The sequence below is a fragment of the Nothobranchius furzeri genome, chromosome 7, assembly GCF_043380555.1.
Source record: "Nothobranchius furzeri strain GRZ-AD chromosome 7, NfurGRZ-RIMD1, whole genome shotgun sequence".
NCBI classification, from domain to species: Eukaryota; Metazoa; Chordata; class Actinopteri; order Cyprinodontiformes; family Nothobranchiidae; genus Nothobranchius; species Nothobranchius furzeri.
Genome location: NC_091747.1, coordinates 40,859,047 through 40,881,416, shown reverse-complemented (window position 1 = coordinate 40,881,416; position 22,370 = coordinate 40,859,047). Strand labels below are relative to the sequence as shown.

The following is a 22,370-nucleotide window of genomic DNA, read 5'->3' as shown; positions in this document are numbered from 1 at the left end:
TTCCGCATAGCCGGTAGTAAGTCGGACCTGTTCCCGGTGAAGGTTGGACTCCGCCATGGCTGCCCTTTGACACCGCTTCTGTTCATAACCTTTATGGACAAAAATTCTAGGCGTAGCCGTGGTGTGGAGTGTGTCAAGTTTGGTGGCAGGAGAATCTCATCTTTTCTTTTTGCGGATGATGTGGTCCTCCGAGCTTCATTCAGCTCTGTCCTTCAGCTCTTGCTGGGTAGGTTCATGGCCGAATGTGAAGCGGCTGGGATGAGGATCAGCACCTCCAAATCTGAGACCATGGTTCTCGACCGGGAAAGGGTGGCTTGCCAACTCCAGGTCAGGAGAGAGGTCCTACCTCAAGTGAAGGAGTTTAAGTATCTCGGGGTTTTGTTCACAAGTGAGGGTAGGAGGGATCGGGAGATCGACAGGCAGATTCGTTTGGCATCTGCAGTGATGCGGACACTGAGCTGATCTGTCGTGGTGAAGAGGGAGCTGAGACAGAAAGTCAGGCTCTTGATTTACTGGTCGATCTACGTCCCAATCCTCACCTATGGTGATGAGCTTTGGGTAATGACAGAAAGAACGAGGTTGCGAATACAAGTGACCAAAATGAGTTTCCTCCATAGGGTGGCCGGGCTCAGCCTTAGATATAGGGTGAGGAGCTCGGACATTCGGGGTACAACCGCTGCTCCTCGGATCGAAAGGAGTCAGTTGAGGTGGTTTGGGCATCTGGTCAGGATGCCTCCTGGACGCCTCCCTGGGGAGGTGTTTCGGGCATGTCCTGCCGGCAGGAGACCCCCGGATCGACCCAGGACACGTTGGAGAGGTTACATCTCCAATCTGGTCCGGGAACGCCTTGGGGTCCTGCCAGAGGAACTGGTGGAGGAGGCTGGGGAGAGGATGGTCTGGAGCTCCCTAGTTGGGATGCTGTCCCCGCGACCCGGACCCGGATAAGCGGAGGAAGACGTCAACGACGTGTCTCCCTGGGGTCGCTGTGCTCTGGGGCAGCTCCTGGGACTTGGAGCTCCCTCCATCTCCTACACGTCTTTGGGGGGCAGATCTGTGGCCTCTCAAACTCTTTATTGGACGCTCTTATAGAGAAACCTTACATTTACAAGCGCGTGTACACACACAGGTGCTCACATGGTGCTCTCATAAGTATGGACTTGGGCACGTTCAACACATGTTTTAAGGCTGTGGTTGGCACTAAAATGATACGCGGAGGAAGATGACGATGATGGATTCGAACAAATACTAAGCAACAGCAAAGATTTTAAATGAAACTATAAACTCGTCAAATTAGTAAAATTTTAAGGATAAATAATAGACATATTAAAGTACTGGGGCCTCATTTATCAAGCTTGCTTACGCACAAAATGGGGTCGGAAAACTGTGTAAGCAAATTTCCACGCAAACTTTTGGATTTATGAAAGAAAACTTAGCGGAAAAATGTACGCAACTTTAAGTTGACTAAGGACCTGGCATTTTGGACATGGAGAGCACCTGCAGTGCTGCTGCTGAGAAGGACACAATTATGAAATCCTGCAGCATTATAACTTGTACTGCTTTGTTTTCACACAGAACAAGACCCTCCCCCCCCCCCCCCCCACACACACACCCAACCCCCCACGCACATTCACGCACGCGTACACACACATGCGCACACTCACACACATACGCACGCGCACACACTCAAACACACACACAGCCTGAAGCGCAGACTACGGAATGCAAAATATCAGCAGGGGGACAGATTGAGACAGAATGTCATGCGTCTGTGACAGTGTGTGTCTTGTCACGACCCAATTGATCATGCGCCCTGGCTAGTTGAACAGGGAGAGATCTCTGTTTAGGTGACTGGCTAGCGCGTGTGACTTTCACCCAGGAGTCTGGGGATCAAATCCTGATTGGACCATTTTTTTAATATCCGCCACAGATCCCTCTGAAGAATTCACAACATTGACGGCTTCAGCAACGCTGTGCCACTCTGTGGATTTTCTCTTATTTGTTTTGCAAAAGCTCTTCCTTTCATTTCTCCACCTCACCCACAGGTACCTCAATTTCTGCTTCTGTGAAATTGCGCTTCCTTTATCTGCCTTGATCTACGTCACCATGTCATTGGCAGAGTGCTGCAACAGCCGGCTTATGTATATGCATGAGATCCACAAGGCACTTTGCATTGACTATTTATGGCAGTAAGTGGGCGTAGTGAGGGTGGGATGTGACTAAAATGCAGCTTAGAAACATTCTCGTTAGTCTCCGATTTATGAAGCGGAGATTGCGTGCAGCTGTGCGTACTCCATGTTTGATAGATCACAAACCTGCTTGGCTTAAGTACTTTTTTTTGCAGAGGTTAAGCACGGTTTTAGTAAGCATTCTACGCAATGTTTGATAAATGAAACCCCTGACCTGTAACTGACCTTGACTACCTAATGTTAACGCATTACTAAAAAGCTGTCCACGAGACCTAATTGGAGCTAATGAGGAGTTTGGTGACTGATGGAAGAGATAGAATACTTCTGTCCTCCCATCCAGGAGCATGCTCAGTGTCTCTGATAATAGATGTCACCGATGTGTTGATAACAGATGAATGGGCACAGATTCTACAAAGGAAATGTCTTTTTTAGTTAAACCAGTATCACACTGGTTTGGGATGCTGGCAACTACCAGTAATTGGAAACGAAATTGCGGAAATAATCAAAAGTGATGTTGGAATCACATTGAATTGGTACAGACAACACTTTAGGGTATTTTTAAACCTGAAATAAATCGCAGCATCTGTGTCACATTTGTAAAAATGCTGCATTTAATCACAATGCCTCTTGAATTGATCTCAGTTGATTTGTAATTTAGTCACCAGCTTCTCCTGATGTTTTTTTTTTCACATTTCTTGCTGTTTCCAACTCTCAGAGACAAAAATAAACTTGGTTCTATAATTCTGCAACACATTTCTCTTTCATATTATTTGAATGTTTTGTGCTATTTATTTGTTGTGTGTTTGTGACTAACTTGATTCAGCTGCAGGAACAAAGCATTCAGAACAGCATCAATTTCATCTTATATTATATTTTTAGGGACCTGTTGATCCAGTTAATAAAACAAAGAGTTCCATTTTTACGGTACAATGGACAACATTATAAATGCAGCTGCTGTGTATAAACATGTTGCATTTTGAAAGGAGTGCTTTTATCACTCTGCTCCTCATTTGCTGCCCCTGTATGGCACCAAGCGTGTTCCTTCACAGATGCATTGCTTGGGGAGGTTTTTGCAGCTGGGAGGATCCAATTAATTGGATAGGGGTGCAAGGTTGTATATTAATAGCAGTCACAAGGGAACACGCCCACGACATCTGGCTCCAGATGAGTACACCTTCGGGTAAATTACTGTGAGTGGTGAGAGCCTGGAAATGATCAACACTTTAAAAATAATACAGGTTAGACTCCAAGGAAACAATCAGAGGGCAGATGGAGTCAGTAAAATACATTAGATTTCTTTTCTTGGAAGGATTTGTCTCAGTTTGCCACCTTTTTCCAGCTTCTCCTCAGCTGGAGGTTGGTTCTGAAACACTTCTGAAGTTCTGTTGTCCAGACAGCCTCAAATCCAGTTCGCACACTTGGCAGAGATCTGATGGCCTTTGTGAAGCCAGACTCTTTCTGCACATATGATCAAGGTGAGTAAAAAGTTTCTGCTTCAACTGATAAAAAAATTCTTTTGAGCTCCTCCACCTGGCAGACCAGCGCGGGGAGGGCGTAGAAGCTGGAGACGGCCGGAGGGAGGACGATCAAAGGTAGGGAGATGGAGAAACGGCTTGGACAGAAGTCAGGGGTGACACGTGATGTTGGTTCTCGCGGATGAAGGAAGAAGGAGATACAGTGTTGAAAGGGAGACAGACGCAGGGTTAGGTGGAAAAATAGCACACATCAAGGGAAACAAATAAGGATCAATAGGAGGTCAAAGACAGAGCAGCCTGTTACTGAGGTTAACTAAGGCCGAATAAACCTGAAAGTACTCTAGATCTTGTATCCGGCAAAGGTAAAGAGGGTATGACATGGTGTTCTGTGTTTGAGAGAACGTTTCCGACTCCTGGAGTCTGGAATGCTTATCAACCTTTTAAACTAAGATCTTTGGTCAGATCTTTTAAATAGCCTTAAAGGATGAACTTATGCAAGATCTAAGTTAGATATGTGAATAAATGAAAAATTGCATTACATACGTAAATACTACTATTTTGTTTCTGATTTCCTCCCATTGTAAAATAGCAGTGGGCTGCATAGTAGGGCAGTTGATAGTGCTGTTGCCCCACAGCAAGGTTGCAGGTTTGGATCTCTGCTACAGCTGCTCTGTTAGCATGTTTTAGCAATCCATGCACAGGTTTTCTCTAATTGACCAAAAACTAACATGTTAGGTAACTTATTAGTCACAAAATGTTTTGTAAATAAAAACACAATTTGCAGACTCAATAGCATTTGCCGCTGCAGTAGTGGAATGCAGCCATCATCATTACACCTATGCATTAAGCCAAACTCTGCAGTGCATGGTTAAACAGTCGGTAGCTACGCTGCCTCATAGGAAAAATGTTACATGTTCAGTTTCCAGCTGCAGCCTTTGTGCATTGAGTTAGCATGTTCTGTCCATGCTTGTTGGGTTTTCTCCAGGTGCTATGGTTTCCTTTCACAGGTCAAAGACGCATGGTAATCGTTACTAGGTGAGAGTACATCTTGGTTTCCTTTATGTGCGTTCCTGGAATCAGGAGACCTGCTCAGGGTGTCCACCACCTCTCAGTCGCAATAAACTTGTTTCCTTGGTAAGCTCAGCAGCATCTATTTCCATCAGGAGAGTTTCAGATGCAAATCAGGAGCAACCACATTCCACGCACCTGATCCAGCAAGGTCATGAAACCACCGGAGAGTAGCAAAGCCACAAGCGATTTCAGCAGTTCACACGGTAATACATAAAGAGAAAGATGGCAGAATTCAAAAAGTTGCAGCAGCTAACGGTGTATCATGCTTCACTCTTACCCGGCCTTTCCACCGCACATGTAAGTGCATAATGTCTGCTACATGTAACGTCGGGTACGCAAACTACATAGCTCACAAGTGTCATTATCACACCAGCTCCTTGCAACTGTTAAGATGAAGCAGATGAGAAGATTATGAGCACATTTATGTTGTGAAAAAGGCCTAAAATTACTTTCAGAGGGGTTCTTTTAAATCCAGTGACTCATGAAATATTTCGCTAACTCTACAGAGTAACAAATACACCCAGAGATGGGCAAAACATGATAGCCTGCCCTTCAGCTGATGATGATGACCAGCACAAAAACTGATGCTACTTATTTTGTTTACTAGGATTTCTAACGCTTGCCATTTTCTGTGATTTGTCTTCACTGAGAACGTTCCAGCCCATCCGCAGCATTTTGACTCAGATTCTAACGGTTTGTGTTCACCTCATAGCTTACTCTCTCTGTGTCAGGAAAAAAAAGGCTGTTGGATGTTTTCTTAATTGCAAACTAACATGTGGCACGGATGTTGACAGATGGTCCAAGTTATTTGGCACCGTTGCATTTGCTGTCCCACAAACACAGCACCCTCCCACACAATTCAGAGGGCTGATTAAAATAACAGGAAAGAGGCTAAAATGCAGAGCACAGCACAAAGTAAATAGATGCTTATGGTAGCACATAGATGGAGAGAGGCAGAAAAGCGAGACAGTGTGAGACTAAGGAGGGTAGACAAGTGGAATTACTTATTCAAGGGGAGAAGTGGGCAGCAAGAAACATGAAATTAGCACAAATAGATTATCTGTCAACTACAGGCAGGCCTAAGAGCAATCCAAGCAGTGTGGAGAGAGATGAAGAGGATGAAAAAACTAGATCGACCTCTTGTTTGTTCCTCCCTTAGGGGAGTTCCAATGGAGCCATCATTCGCCAAATTGCTGATCTTTATTGGGAACAGCTGTATCCAAATTGCACATGCACTCAACTACACACCAATTAGGATGCACCAATAATAGGACCTCTGCACTCTGGGAGGAATAAAGCATCTAATCCCTTATACAGACGGTTTATTTGTGCATGCTTTCAGTCAAAAGGTTTACATTTTTATTGCAAATTTGATTACAATGCATGCAGTGAGATGGATTTGTTCTAAAATATCACATTTAGGAAATTAAAATTGGTTCTTTGTTATCAAAATACAAAAGTCTCTGGCTGTCCAACAGAAAATATAATTAATCAAACTCAGGGCAGGTGAAAACATATGAAACAATATGATATGAAAGCTGAAACTCTGGTAATGTTTTTTTTAGATATATTTGATATATTAGGGGCATTTATCTCAATCCATTCAGCCACTTGAAAACCAAATATCAAGTCACCTTGTTTCTGTAACAGAACCTGACTTTCAGAAACCCATTAAAGTAAAATAATCCAGCACAGAGCTGATCATAAAAGAGCTTTTTTGTTTTTCCAACAAGGTTTTGTATCATTTCAAAATCTGACATTACTCAGAGAGACAAAGAGTAGATAGATAACAGGTCTGGATGAGAGACGTACCGGTGGTAAATGTGCACATGCCACATTCTTCTGATATTTTCAGTCAGCAAACAGTTTTAATCCTCAGCAGGTGATGTTAGAAAACAACTTGAGACAAAACGCTGTAGCAAAATGATTTTTATGCACTAAATAGGTACTCACACATATCCCTGATTTCCTGCTTTCAGATAGCTTAATTATTCAAAAACAGCTGTAATCAGACGTGAACAACACGGGAAGCCATAAAATGCCACTGAAATTACACACACCATGATTCCTGTTTTGGATGGATATGTGAAGCGGAATAACGGTTGACACAAGAGTGAATCTATATTCTGGTTTGTGTGAGAGCGATGAGCGTCACGGGGAGTTCAGGAGTAAGATCTGTTAACAGACCCCCAGCAGAGTTTACCACGGCACCAGTAGACACTGCCTTCTACAATGTACAACTCCTAAACTCAGTTTTGAAGGAAACATTTAGATTCAGACTGATTATGTAAATGATCCACACTGAATGAAAGAGGTTAAAGAGCATAGTGACCAAACAAAGGCTGCCTGATGTCCATGACTGACTGACTCGTCCGTCCTACAAACACCAAAAGTCTATATTTTGAATTTGGTTTAACTTCGACCTCTGATCATTCATCTCAGAACATACATGATGTGAACTGTTTCATGTGTGCACACAGAGTGAAAGTTGGGATTTAAGCCATGAAAATGACACTAAAGAAAACAAACAAAATCTGTCTTGTGCTAGAACAGCAATGGGCTAAGGTTTCGTTCATACCAGAGCCCCCTATGAGAGGAGAATCAGAGCGGGACCAGGATGCTGGACGAAGAATCTAAGAGCCAGAAACAGATCCGTTAGCAGCCTGAATCTCCTCCAGCTTTAATTACACCATATTGATCACAGGCAGGAGGAGGAAAAGGACCAGGAGATCGTGTGAGGAGGGAGAGACGGTGCAATTGCAGAGTAGAGTTACTGTAAAGCATTAAAAAAGAGAGCCAGAGCAATTATTTGAAAGTCAGAATAGATCATTAGAAAATTGTTTCCCCCGGCCCTCCGAGCCCTCTCTGTCTCCACATGCCCATTTAGTACTGCTGATACAATGAAACCAGAAGGGTGTTCAATTCATTTAACTCACTATGTATTGTGTGCATCCATCTCACTGCTTCATGCCTGGTTTAATTTGAAATTCTAGGCATCGATCGCCCAGTCGTTCCTTGTAATCATCTATAACAGAATGGTCATACTTTGATTTAAAAAAAACAAAACAAAAAAAAAAATACAGATTAGTTTCTCACGCTGCTTGGAAAGGGAAGAAAACCAGCAAGCTCCATGCCCACTCTCCATCCTGATCCAGCCGGATGCTTACCAAGTCCAGCACAGTGATATATGCCAGATTCAACCTCAGTGGCCCTGGAATATCTCTCCTGGAGAGCCTCTCAGAACCGTACTCGGGGGTTAAGAAGCTTACGTCTGATATATGATGCTTGGAGAAAGGCGTTGAGCGGTGATTTGCCAGGAGAAGAGGGAGAACAGAGTGTGAAGCCTTTCTGTGTAGAATGTTTCTCATTATTGCTGAACTGTGTGTTACCTTTGGTAAATGTGGGAAGCATTTCTCAGGTGAGCTTCACTCTCAAAGCAGCAGGCTGGTAAACGACTGGCCTGACAGAGCTGCAAAGCCATCGCTCAAGTCTACAGCCCCATAGGGATGCATGGGTTTGGTCATGATTAGTCAGATAGAATAAATAATCCGTGCCTATGACAGCCCTCTTCATTTCAGCACACTTCGAATGGATGCCCCATCAAGCTCTTTTGTATTTGTAAATGCCCTCCAGTTATTTTCTGCTGAACGACCTTCTCAATCACAGGAAAAGTCAAAATTTCGATTCCTGAGCTATGCATTCATTACCATACTTGTGCTCAAGGGTACCTGCGCATTTACTGTGCACTAAAAGGAGGTGAGGTATTTGGGAATTTTATTTAATGACATCACAGGGATCATCTGGCCATTTTTAAGTGTGTTTCTGTGTAAAGTTTATGAATATTCACCAACTCACTGAAGAACCTCAGTCTGAAGAGGCTGAGCTTACATCCAACAGACTGATGAATTTGATAAAACAGCTTCAGTACCAAAATTTCAAACATTATTTTATAAACCTGTATGTCACGATACATTTGCATTAGATGGGAATTTAAAAACATTAATCCCAGGACCAGCAGTCCTGGGAAAATGTAGATTTGCTGGTGCATACAAATATTTTGCAGGACCTGTATATGTCCTAAGTGCATTTTTTTGTGCAGACAGGTGTATTTTTGTGGTGAATTTTGGCTATGCTACTGCAAAGTATCATTTTTGGGGGAAATATCAAAACTAATTAAAAATATTTCCCTACTCCATTTAATGTAACACTGAAATCATTTTGTAGCGTTACCGCCCTTAGTGGATTTTTTTGCGCCTTATATATATAATTCTGTCTGGGTTCCAAGGGCAGTTGAAGACTCAGTTTTGAGTTTTTTATGTTTTCCACTAGACTGCGCATTTTTCGTATGTATACCGTGGAAATAACTAACGCTGCATTCAAATGAAAAAAATTAATGAAAATATTTTTAAGACCATTTATGATACTTCAGTGTTTTGCAAATGCGCCCATAAAACCAATCATCTTGACATAACACAAAAAAAATGTTTATATGTTTTCTTTTGCTGACATTTCTGGTTATGCTCATGCACCTGACAATAAATGGGTTAAATCTCAAGAACACACACATATTTTATAATATTTTGTGAGGACTGAAGCCAAGGACAAAATTCATCTAAAAAAAGGGAGTTATGAAACATTATATGAGGAAGTATTGCGTCTGCATTTTTTTTGCGCACCAAACTTAAAATTGTGACTTTTTTAGAAAACATGAAATTACACCAAAACTATATGGTGAGGAAAAACTATTTTTATGCCTATTTATGACACTCCAAGGCTGTGAGAGTTTAATCCCCAAAATAGTCATCTGAACATAAACACCAAAAATTAATAGATATTTAAATTTCCCTTTCATATTTTCACAATTCTAGTACTGATAATAAACCACTGATAATAAACCTGGCAATAAAGGGGTTAAATTTAAGAAACACACGCATTTTTTATTATCTTTTGTTAGGGATGAAGATGAGGATGAAATTCATGTAAAAATTTGGGACATATGAAATATTATATAATATTTCTATAGGAAGTTTTGTATGTGCATCTTTCTGTACTCAAACACCAGAAACATTAGAAAATTAAAAGGTAATATGAGGGTTAAAGAGGGCATAAATGGTAAATGGACATTTTCTGCATAGCACCTTCTTAGGGTTACCCAATTCCTCAAGGCACGTCACAACACAATTATCCACCCATTCACACACACATTCACACTCTGGTGATGATGAGCTACAGTGTAGCCACAATTGCTCTGGGGCGCAGTGACAGAAGCAAGACTGCGGAACACTGTTCCCACTGGTCCCCCTGACCACCACCAACTGGCAAGGCGTGTTAAGTGTCTTGCTCAAGAACACAACAGCAGCATTCTCTGGCGGGAGCCGGGATCAAATATTTTTTTTAATTTAAAAATATTTGATGTCTCAATAAAAAAAAACAGTGAGTCATTCTCTGTGGACAAAAAGCTCTGGCGCTCCTGTTTCAGGACAACAACAGGATCCGGAGTCTTACTCATTAATCTATATAATTAAAAGAAAAGTGGTCATCTCTGAAGCCAGAAACGTTTCCATGGTACGTTGCCATGGTGATGTTTCATCTTGCTTGTCCAGTAGAGCTGTGGCATTAGCGCCTTCCCGGGGCTCCCGCTGCCTTGCAGTACAGATGGCGCAGATCTTGGATGGCTTCATCTAGGCTGTTAGCTTTGTACGTACTGTTGCCTATGTGGTCATTTGTGAAGCCGGAAAACACAGGTTCACACCGCATTCAAACAGGGATAACTGTCATTAGCGCCAGAGCTTAATTTAGGCCTGTCTTATTTTGAAAGGACGCGTTCCAGTAACTGTCTGCTAGAATCTAGCAACTCAATTGTTAAGCTTTTACCAACTGAGACGTGTGCTGCTGTATCTTTTCCCGGTCATGAGCCAAGATAGTTGAATCCATGAATGCAAATTTATAGTGTGACACACATCTGTCATTTTTCTTGCACCGGCAAATCCAGAAAAGAGGTGTGGAGAACTATTTTTGCATTCTGCTTGGGGTGAACCTCGATCATATTTGGAAAAGAAAAAAAATAATTCTATATTTCTCAGTGAACCTAACATAGAATGCTTGTACTTCATTCACCCGTAACTTATTATTTTTTCAAATCTCATCTTCACAACTAAGCGCTGCTTAGCTAGCTCAAACTCAGAAGAGGGTGTGTGGGTTTATGTTTATGTATTTAGCAGACACTTTTGTCCAAAGTGACTTACAAGTGATAATCGGCATGTTGCCCTTGAGGCTAACAACAACAATAACAACCACAACTTGATATCAATCATGGAGAGGAGGGAACAAGGAGTTGACAGTAGAGAGGGGGGGACGGGTGCAGGGAGGGTGCTAGTTTAGAAGATGCTCTCTGAAGAGCACGGTCTTCAGGAGTTTCTTGAAAATTGAAAAGGAAGCCCCTGTTCTGGTAGTGCTTGGTAGGTCATTCCACATTTGTGGAACGATGCATGAGAAGAGTCTGGATTGTCCTGAGCATGGTGTAGGTACTGCTAGCTGACGATCCTGTGATGACCGAAGCGGTCGGGCCGAGGCGTAAGCCTTTGCAAGAGGATTCAGGTAGATGGGAGATGTACCATCTCGGACTTTGTATGCTAGTGTTAGCAATTTGAATTTGATGCGTGCTGCTAGCGGTAGCCAGTGCAGCTCAATAAACAGAGGGGTGACGTGTGCTCTTTTTGGCTGATTGAAGACCAGACACGCCGCTGCATTCTGGACCATTTGAAGATGTCTCAGTACAGCCTGGAAGACCAGTTAGAAGGGTATTGCAGTAATTGAGGCGAGAGATGACAGTAGACTGCACCAGGAGCTGGGTGGCATGTTGTGTTAGGTATGGTCTGATCTTTCGTATGTTATACAGCGCAAAGCAGCATGAACGAGCAACAGAGATCTTTAAAGGTCAGGTGGTCATCAATCACAACACCCAAATTTCAAACTGCCTTTGAAGGAGCCAGAGACAGGACGTCATTTTGGATTGAGACATTGTGCTGTATGGATGGTTTTGCTGGGATGACAAGTAGTTCAGTTTTAGAGAGGTTGAGTTGGAGATGGTGGGATTTCATCCAGTTTGATATGCCAGAGAGACAGTTTGATATTCATGCAGAGACAGTGTTGTCGACCGGTGGAAATGACAGATAGAGCTGGGTGCTAATGTAGGAGCAATAGCTTGGAGCAGCTTAGTCTGAATGCGATCGAGTGGGCATGTAGTAGGGCGGCTGCACGTGAGAAGCTTGGACACACAGTTCTCAGTGAGAGGGGAAAAAGAGGAAAATGAAGCAGTAGGGCTTGAGATGGTTGGGCTAGAAGGAGTTTGTGGTAGCGAATGTTCAGGAGTAGCCAGTTGAGTAAACTGTTTGCTTATAGCTGCCACTTTGTCAGTGAAGAATGAGGCAAAGGTGTCAGCTGATAGAGTGTAGGTTGGGGCTAAGCAGTTGTAAATTCAAAATAAATTGGTATGATAAATGGGTGAAGAGTCCTTGAATCAAAACTAGTTCAGAAAGAAATGAGTGTGTATAAGGTGTGCACCCCCCACTAAGTGTGCACCCCGACTTTAAGAATTGGGGTGCAGTTGCCCCATGGCTTCTCAGTCTGTTAGTTTTCCATGCAGCTACATCTCTCAGAGCAAATCCTGTCTGCAGAACAAGACAGTTCTATTTGTAGTCAACCCTGTGAGTTTATTTGCAAGCTGAGGCACACAGACACATAACACACGGTCTGGGAGCCCCGGCGTCAACACTTCTACCCACTTCCTTGGATTGTTGTGACGTTCCGCTACTCTGCGCTTGTGTACAACAACTCTCTCATGTGTGAAGAGTAAAACAAGAGTAATTAAATCTTCATTCCTTCAACCCCACAACCACATCAGTTAAATTGAAAACCCACACTGTGTAAAACAGATCCACTTAAGCCTATGCCCCAGTGACTCTTGCTGTAGCATCAAAAAGCAGGGGGAGCTTTGTCGGCCTTTCCTGCTAACACCATAATGGCATCTTGTTTTCATGTTACATGACCCTCTGTGGAATCTGTAAATCAAACACTAATTACAGCATGCAGCGACCTGATGGTTGAAACGCTACATCTGACGTCTTCCACAGGCCAGCAGACAGCTGAGTGAATTTGTTGTCCAAAGCAGAGTGCTTCAGCAAACCGTAAGCAGTTTGCTTAATTAAGAAGTGCTGATGTCTTGTGAACTCTACACAGCAATATAGATTCACTGCCTAAGTGGAAAGAATGGTTAACGGTAAACACATTTTTTTCCCCCAAAACCAGGCAGCCGCTCAATAGTTGTCCAAAAAAAAAAAAAAAAAACTCCCCACTAATGAACAATCTTTTCCTTATCAACCCTAAAAGCATTCGATGTGTTTATCTGGAGCTCAGAGAGAGAGCAGTAATGGGTCATCTGCCCTGATGTCCATCATGTATAAAACAGAGAAGGAAGAATATTTTTCTTACCTCCCCTGAACTTTTATGTCGGAAATGGCGTAGAAGTATCTGGACAGATTGTTCTCGTCCACCATCGTAGCCCCTGTGGCAGGCCGGAGCAGACGGACTCTCAGATCAGTGATGGTGAAAAAGTCCCTCAGGTTCTTAGTTGTGTCCAGCTGTCCATATAAGGAGGCCATATTGTGGAGTCGTGGCCCAGCAAACAGCGCAAATCGGTCCTTGATCTCAAAACGTACGGTTTTATCGTACTTCCACACGTACCCGCGAGAATAGTCCTCCGTGCAGATGATGTCCAGCAGGGTGTGCTGGGTCAGGTCCTGCACTGTTTTGGGTTCCATGGTGAAGGCGTCCAAGCAGTCAGTGGCATAGAACTGGTATGGCTGCCAGCTTCGTCCATAATCAAGAGATTTCTCTAAAACCATCTGCTCTGGTCGACCAGACTCAAAAGTGAGAACGATGTCGTCGGTCAGCTCGATGGTCTTGTTCCAGGATAGTGTTATGTTTACCAAAAGGGCCTTTGGATACTTCTTCCAGGATGTCGACTGCCAGAAGGTCGTGGGGTTGCGGCCTTCGATATCGAACATAAGCTCTGGAGGGTGAGCAAGCTCCTCTGTGCTGGCATCACATTCATTATTACACATGTAGGGATTCTCCTGTAGAGAGGGACAAAAAGAAAAGAGGAGAAAGAAAATGATAAGAGATAAATCAGGGAAATTAACAATGATCACAACCAAGACCTCAGTTAAAGTAGCTTTCTGAAGTTTTTCCCTTTCAGAAATGATGTATGCTTTTTCAAAAATCCATAAAGGTGACTGACTTATCATGTACTGTGATATAATGTAAGCAATACGTGTTTTCTTGTGTTTTTGCTAAGCACGCCCCCTGCCCTGCAGAGTGCAATAGAGCGCCAGCCAGAACTAACCAATAGCGTTAGACTACAGCTTATGCGCTTAAAATTTAAGGAATACCTCAGCTGATGCAGAGTTGATGAACTTTTCACGGACAAGTGCGTCTCTAAACTATAAATATATGAGAACACAACATGACATGAGAATAATACAATGTGTTTTAGCTCTTTTTGTCAGCTACAGAAGCACACAAATAAACAAAAACAAAAAACATGAAGTCACCATCTTAAAAAACGGAAGGAGAAATGATTTGTGATATGCTTGTCAGCCACTAGATGGTGCCATCGGATAAGAGAAATACTCCTGAAGGAGAATTTAAGTCGTGGTGTAAGGGGTTAGGGTTGTATGGGGTGTGATTAACCATGTCTTATTTTAAATTTGGCTTCCAACTAACATTAAAACTGCTTTACCAACAAATGCTGCCTTAGAAACAAATCAAAACGGGTGTTTAAAAAATGGCCTTGGTTATTTTTATTCCTGATCCCCAGCTCACTCAGTGGTGTGGTGTACAGGAATATCCTTTCGTAAAAATTATATTTGTGATCATCAACATTTTTAAATGGTCACAATTTATTTCCAATGGCGTCATCCTCATTTGGACATCTTGGCTTTCACACCAGCTCTTCTCTTCTTTTTGAGCATCACAGACCATATTTCATCAAACAAGGAAACATTGATCAATGTCTATATGCAAATATAAATGTGTGAATGATACATACTCTGATATATGTTGTGACACTAAATAGGCATTTTAAAGTAATTTTTTATTGATTTTAGTTAGATTACAGAAACATAGCCACATAATTTATACTCATAAGTACATAAATTTAAACAAAAATGCACATCTGTGCTACCTGCTGATGTGAATGGGTGCCTACGGTTGTATTAAAATGTGAACTCTGAACAGTGTCCCCCATCCCCACATGTAACTGTGTTAAATATACATGCTTGTGACTTTGTTCCATAATTGAGCAGCCTCATCATGTTATTTCTATGCTTTTGGCTTATTATCCCTGTCACATCAAAAATCTCCTAACCAATGTCACATTGTACCTTCAGAATTGTACGAGTTTTTAAAATGCTTTTGTTAATAAGTGTTAGAATTATAAAAGTGCTCTTTGTCTGAACAAAACTCATTCATAGAAAAACTTGATTTAAAAAGTATTTTTTCTACAAAATAACACATAAATAGCTTTATTGATCACTTTACATCATCAGAGCCATTCTAAAGCCTTTGGCCGCCTCTTACAACTACTTTTTTGTCTAAATATTCACTCTTTAACTCTGACTTGTAAGCCTTTTGAAAGGTCGAATCGTCTTCTTCAACTCAGTCTGAGGAAAAGACGATGTTGTTGTTTATCAGACAAGTCTCAATTTGACTTGTGGTTTTGGAAAGTCTCTTCACACGCTCCGATTCATCAAGCACGTTGCTGGAAAGAGGTCTCTCTGAAAACATTTGTCCAATTCACCACAAATCATTACAAGGCAATGTTCTCTCCTCTTGCTCCCTGGGGGCTCGAACTAGCTGTTAGAGGAGACGACACTCCTCCAAGAGGACCTTTCAAGTGCTACAAGCTCCAATTTATCAGGACAAGATAATCCACTACTTGATTAGATGGGAGATGTCGCCCTATGTGTGTGTGTGTGTGTGATGTAAGATGGTGTAATGAAGCAGCGAGGCAGAGACTGAGAAAGTTAGAGAGAGAAACAGCTTCATTCGGCTAATAAGCTTTGCAGGTTTTTGCTCATCCTCTAAGGCAAGGTGACAATGAAACACTGCCAGGCCTTCTGACTGTCGGAGGGCCCCCGTTAATATCCTGTCTGGGCCGTCCCCTACAGCCTTCTCTTAGCACTGGACAGCAGAGATGCAGAGGAGACGAAGAAGGCAGGGTAGATGTGAAAAATTCCACTTGGCTTCCAGTGGAACGTCTGGTGGTACGAGGTTAGGTGTGCCATTAACTGCAGCACCTGGTGCAGCTTAAAATACACAGACAGATGTGTAATAACTCATAGACAACGGTTATGTGTGCTTGGAGGCTATGGACAGTCTATTAAAACACACACTCATACACACACTGCTGTCGGTGTGTGTGTGTGTGTGTGTGTGTTTGTGTGTGCCAATGTGCACTTATATAGAGGAAGTTTTTAACACAAATATAGATTTGGTGATATCATTTGCACCAGCTGGCCAAATATTAGTCACCAGCAAAACAGTGACACACACACACACACATATTGTAGACCGCCTTTGGCTTTGATGATGTCACACACTGGCTGGGTTCCAATAAGCTTTTACAACGTCACAATTTATTCAACCCAGTGTTGCATTGATGACGGTAGCGTCTGACCACTGCACAAACCATCTCCAGCACATCCCAAAGATTCTCAATGGGTTTAATGTCTGAACTCTGTGGTGGCCAATCCTTGTATGAAAATGATGTCTCATGCTCCTTGAACCACTCTCTCTATTTGAGCCCGATGAATCCTGCCATTGTCATCTTGGAATACACCCGTGCCATCAGGGAAGATGGAGTAACCTGGTCATTCAGGACATTCAGGTGGTCAGCTGACCTCATTCTAGGAGCACATCCTGTTGCTGAACCTAGACCTGACCACCTGCAGCAACCCCAGATATTAGACTGCCACCTTAGGCTTATACAGTAGGCACTAGGAATTATATCTTTTCCAGAGAGCCCAGACTCCAATTCTTGGTTTCCCTTGCATATAATATAGACCGTTTACACAGAAACACACTTTAAAATGACCTTAACATCCCTCTAAGCCAGGGGTCGGCAACCCAAAATGTTGAAAGAGCCATATTGGACCAAAAAAACAACAAAACAAATATGTCTGGAGCCGCAAAAAATTAAAAGCCTTATATAAGCCTTATAATGAAGGTAACACAGGCTGTATGTATCTATATTAGCCTACTATCAAAATGACTAAGTTGGCTACAAATACATAATGAGCCTTCATGATTAAATGTTTATTTTCCCTGTAGCGCATCCTGTAGAGAATGACGCACCACGTGACTACTCTGTTGTACGATGCCACCTCAAGTTTAACTTCACTACAATATTAATGAATCATGTTTCATTGCTTTGATGAAATTAAAGAAATGCAATAAAGAAATCCGATTTTTGATGTCATTTTTCTTTTTAGGATTTGAAAAAACAACAAAATTGAACGTGCATAACGTGCCCCTCATCGGGGCAACAAACAGTGCAATAAAACGCAGCCTGCATTTATAAAAACGACTCCTTCATGTAGTCACCATCTGTGAACGGTTTTCCACGCTTTATTATCTCCCCGGTTGCAACAAAACTTGCAGCAGTAGTGGAGTTTGGAGATGCAATCCACTTCTTAAATCTATTTTTGCGCTCCTGTAATTTCTCCAGAAGTAATGCAATCGCCCTTATTCGGCTGCAAATGTAGCATGCCTTCCCTGGAAATGTCTTTCCACATTACTCTTTTTGTTATTTGACAACTTCTCGTTACCGAGCAAACATTCAGGCAATCCTTCCGCATTGGCAATGAATGCAAATGATTCGGTCCAAGAAACGTTGAATCCTCTGTTCTCCTCAGTTATTTTTCTCTTTTTCCCTTTGGGATCCATGGCCCATCACACAGCCGCCAATTTGTTTACAACAGCCACCTGCCTGGCATCCCGCCCGGCCGATAGAAACATGTGTCGCAGGCTATGACGCAAATCTTCGTTGACAGAAATGTTGAAATTTAATATTTTTCTACACATTTTTACAGCACTGAAAAACGTTAAGAATGTTTGTGTCATGTTTGTCCTCCTACAGAAACTATATTAAAACAAAAAAATTATTTCTTTCCGCCATCTTTTTCAATTTTCAAACATTTTTGAAAAAGCTCAAGGGAGCCACTAGAGAGCGCTAAAGAGCCGCATGCGGCTCTAGAGCCGCGGGTTGCCGACCCCCGCTCTAAGCTAACTTGCCAGCATTAGTGGCATCAGGGAGTTTTAAATGTGCACCTACATAATTCTAGGAGCTCAGCACCACCTGGTCCACATAAACATAGCTTAATAAACCATCAGAATCAACATACATTCTACAATCATTATCTTTTCCAATCCTACACTTTAACACATCAACAGCACATGTAGTAAATGGAGGTATAACTAGATCAGAAAATAACTAGTCCCACCCACAAGTTGCACCAAGTAATATTAGGGTGATATCATCAGCAGTGACTCAACTTTACATCTTTGATGGCTCTAGTATCACAATGTCGTTGTTACCTTTTCTGTTTTCTTGATTTTCTGTTTAAATCAACTACTGGTTCCTCTAAACATCTGTTTGTAGTCCTACTGATGACTATTTAATGAGAACAATCAAGAGAAGTGTGTGACTTAACCTTGTAGCTCCGTTTATATGAGCAGGATGTGGTAAAAGAGCCTTTTTCCTTCTCAACTAGAGAACCAGTGAGCATAAAAACAGCCTCTCTTTACACAAGAATCAATACATCTATAAAACATTATGACCTTCAGTTATCTGTTCAATTATCTGACCACAGATGAAACACAAACTCTGACCACACAGTTTATTTATTTTCCACAAAGACTTGAAATTTTTAAAGAGATGAAACATTTCTGTCTGACAGTAACAAATTATAAAATGATAAGAAGAAAAAAAATACACGGATGCAGGATGAAACAGACAGGAGGGTGGGACTGAGACAGAGATGTGTTTGCTAGAATAGAGCCTGAAGTCCTCGTTCTGTGTGTGTTTAAAGGAGAGGGAAGGAAGTGTTGCAGTAATCAGAGCCTGGTGCATGCCATGTATCTGTAAATAATTTAGTTACAGCAAAGGCAAAGTCACTTTTTTGACCCGTCTGCCTGAACTCACTTGTTTTCCTGCTTCATTTACTGGAACCGACATGACCTGCAGGACCTGTGTGGAACAGGCTGACCTGCAGGTCACCGCCAGAAAGAATAAAAACTTCAGCCATCGAGAAGAAGCTGATTTCAACGTAAATTTGCAAACAAATACTGTGATAAATAGCAAAGACTATTATGGTAAAAAAAAGCAACAGCATCTGAATGCAAAGCTATGAGAGGGATGTGATATATGCTGCTGCAGCTCCACTGTCAAACCAACCAGTACAGGAAACCATTTCTGCTCCACAACAAAACTGTCACCTAAAGCTGCAAAAAATGATCTGCACAACATCTAAAGTCCCATTAGTCATCATCACACATGGTGAAATTACATCTCTGCGGTTGACCCAGTCCCATGTGGAGCAGTGAGCTGCAGCAGTGGCTGCGCTTGGGAACTATTTGGTGATTAAATCCCCCAACTCCTTAAAGCTGACTGTCAAGCAGGGAGGCAGTGGGTCCCATTTTAAAAGTCTTTGGTATGACCCAACTGGGATTTGAACCCTAATCTCCCAGTCCCAGTGTGGACACCCGGCCACTGAGAAGTTAAGGTACATCATGTTTAATCCTGTTTAATAAACGTTTACTTATTAATATTGTTTTTAAAGCAGGACATACACTCAACCCCCCCCCCCCCCCCCCCCCCCCCCCCAAACATAGATCTTTACCATGAGAGGCTGTTTGTTGTCATAACTACCAAACATGCTATCAATACATTTATTTTAAAGTTATTTGTATCATTTGTGAATGGTTTGCCTGGTCTTGCAGACTGTTTTTAGCAACACTTAGGCTGTTTGATGCCTGTTGCTCTCTCCCACGTGTTCAACGTTTCACCTCCGGCACCAGTAGAAAGGACGCAAGTTTGTCATTTCAATAATTGTTGTTACGTCTGCCTGGAGCACTTTTGTACTTTTTTGGCACCATCATTATGTTGGGTCACAACGTTCTGCCTATTCTGCACCAAGTCATTCTAAGTAACCAGAGCACAAAGCATGTGATGGGACAAGGTAAGTAAGTTAGAGTAAGCGTGTGAATGATTATCGAAAATTTTGATGCTGTTTTACCTTCACTCTGCCAGTAAGTTTATTTAAAAAAAAGTGTGTGATGTGTTTAATTTACACAAAAAATGTCACCTTAATAAAAAAATGAAAAAATATATAAATACATAAAATAAACATTTACATATTTTTAGAAAACACATTTTGCCTTTATAAAGCATAGAAGAAGAATAATGCCAGTAGCAACTGTTGCTAGCCACCAGTCTAATTAAACTACAAGGTTATTTCCTTCCAATTTAGAGACCACGACTCTCCAGTGAGGAAGAATTATGGTAATGACAGGGGCGCCTGTCCCATCAAGATTTAACCTAAGGTCATTTAGAAAAAAACAGAACGCCCCTGACTCTTTAGGTCTCAGCGTGCTTAATGGAATATGTTCAGTAAAATTATAACAAAGTAATAACAACGAAGGTAAAAAGTGAGTGAATTAAAAAAAAACTGAGAACATTTAAAAGACAAAATGAAGATGTTTGAGCTTAATACACAGCACAGTGTTTACAAATACCACAATAATTCTGCTCAAAAGTGGTAGAAGTTTAATGGTTTGGGCTTTTTAGCAGACAGCAGCCTAAAGATTTTATAGTCAGTTTTTCCCATTTCACAACTGGAAACTGGCCAAAAATTGTCCCGGTTATCAACAAAATGACCCAGAAAACAAAACAAAACAAACAATCTACATAATAAACACCCAGTAATCAGGATCAGGGGTATATACATTTACCATTACAAATACTTGTACAGTCTGTTTGGTAATCAGAGTGTGTATCTTTTAAGTGACTTATTGGATTAGTTTAATGTCTTTACAAAGTGAGTAACTTGTAGTTATTTGAGGTACACAAAGGTTTATTAGTAATGGTGGCCATTTTTATCGGGTTGACTTCAAATGTTAATCAGTTTTAGATCCCAGTAATACTTTCTGGAAGCCTCATTAAAATCCATTCAGTAGGCCATCCGATATTTTTCTAATAGACCTTGCCGATTCCAGAAGCTAATCTCAAAGCCTTTAGGTGACAGGTGCTAATTAAGCAAAAACTGGAAAGTACATCATGTAAGTTAGTTCATAAACTGGTAAAAAAGCACAGAACCCAAAATGGTTATTGTTCTTACAAGCTCTTTATACTTTGTTCTGTTTTAGAATTCTCTCTCTCTCTCTCTCTCTCTCTCTCTCTCTCTCTCTCTCTCTCTCTCTCTCTCTCTCTCTCTCTCTCTCTCTCTCTCTCTCTCTCTCTCTCTCTCTCTCTCTCTCTCTCTCTCTCTCTCTCTCTCTCTCTCTCTCTCTCTCTCTCTCTCTCTCTCTCTCTCTCTCTCTCTCTCTCTCTCTCTCTCTGACACACCAAAACTGCCACTCTGAGCAGCACATCTCTGTAATCAGACAAAGATGTATCCTTATCGATCCTCGAGACCGAGCAGCTGAAAATCTGCTGTGTAGCACCTGGCAGCCCTGACCACTGGTCCAGAGACACCCCCCCCCCCCCCCCCTCCATCACCTCCATCCCCTTAACACACAGGTTAAAACCTTTCATTAGTGTCTCCTCCACTTCTAGCCTAACAACAAAATACCGCCTTTATGAAGATCAATAACCTGACTGGCCTACCGGAGAAGAGCGTGGTGCAGATAAAAATGCTGAGTATACAGCCTCATGAAAATCAATAGCGGATTTCTGTGTTTTACTGGAGGGCAGCGCCGAGGCCTCTGCTCATGAATTAACGGCTTGGCACACATTAAAACAATTGATGGCAGCCGGCGCGACGACAGCAGCATTTCTGTAATCACCTAAGATGTTTCTATTAAACCCAATGTGATGATGAGTGACCAGAACTGGGGGCGGGATATGGTGGGGGTGGGGTGGCTGGGGGGTGTTTGGGAGGGTGGCAGGAGTAGCCAATGCAGATTACAAACCCACATCTGAGGTCACGACAAATCAGTGCTAATAGGGATGCCTCCAGCCCAACCAAAACACACTGGCTTAATCCGATTGTGACTCAGTCAGATAGAGCTTTTGCTGTGTGTGTGGTGTGTGTGTGTGTGTGTGTGTGTGTGTGTGTGTGTGTGTGTGTGTGTTTATAGAAGGAATGTACTTCTGTGTAAATTTCATAAACTCGTGAAGCTGCTCTAAATTCTTTTTGCACAGTTCCCATTATCTTCAGGCTAATTTAAGCCACCAACTGGAGGAATAAAAATAGGCTGTTTGCTGGTGGATAATGAATGAGACTAATCTCATTCAGCTGCTCACCACAAACCGACATTATTCACAGCGCTCAGGTTTCAGGGAAATCTTTTCCTTTTA

The 22,370-nt window shown here is 42.0% G+C and overlaps 1 protein-coding gene across 8 annotated transcripts in view; it reads right to left on the bottom strand.

The window, feature by feature from the left end:
- Positions 1-22,370, bottom strand: part of ntng1a (netrin g1a) — a 170,206-nt gene that overhangs the window by 60,660 nt on the left and 87,176 nt on the right. For all 8 annotated transcript variants that reach the window (XM_015954913.3, XM_070553072.1, XM_070553071.1 and 5 more), the window contains exon 3: positions 13,223-13,866. In XM_015954913.3, the coding sequence (XP_015810399.3) occupies positions 13,223-13,866 (644 nt within the window). The remainder of the gene's footprint in view (positions 1-13,222; positions 13,867-22,370) is intronic.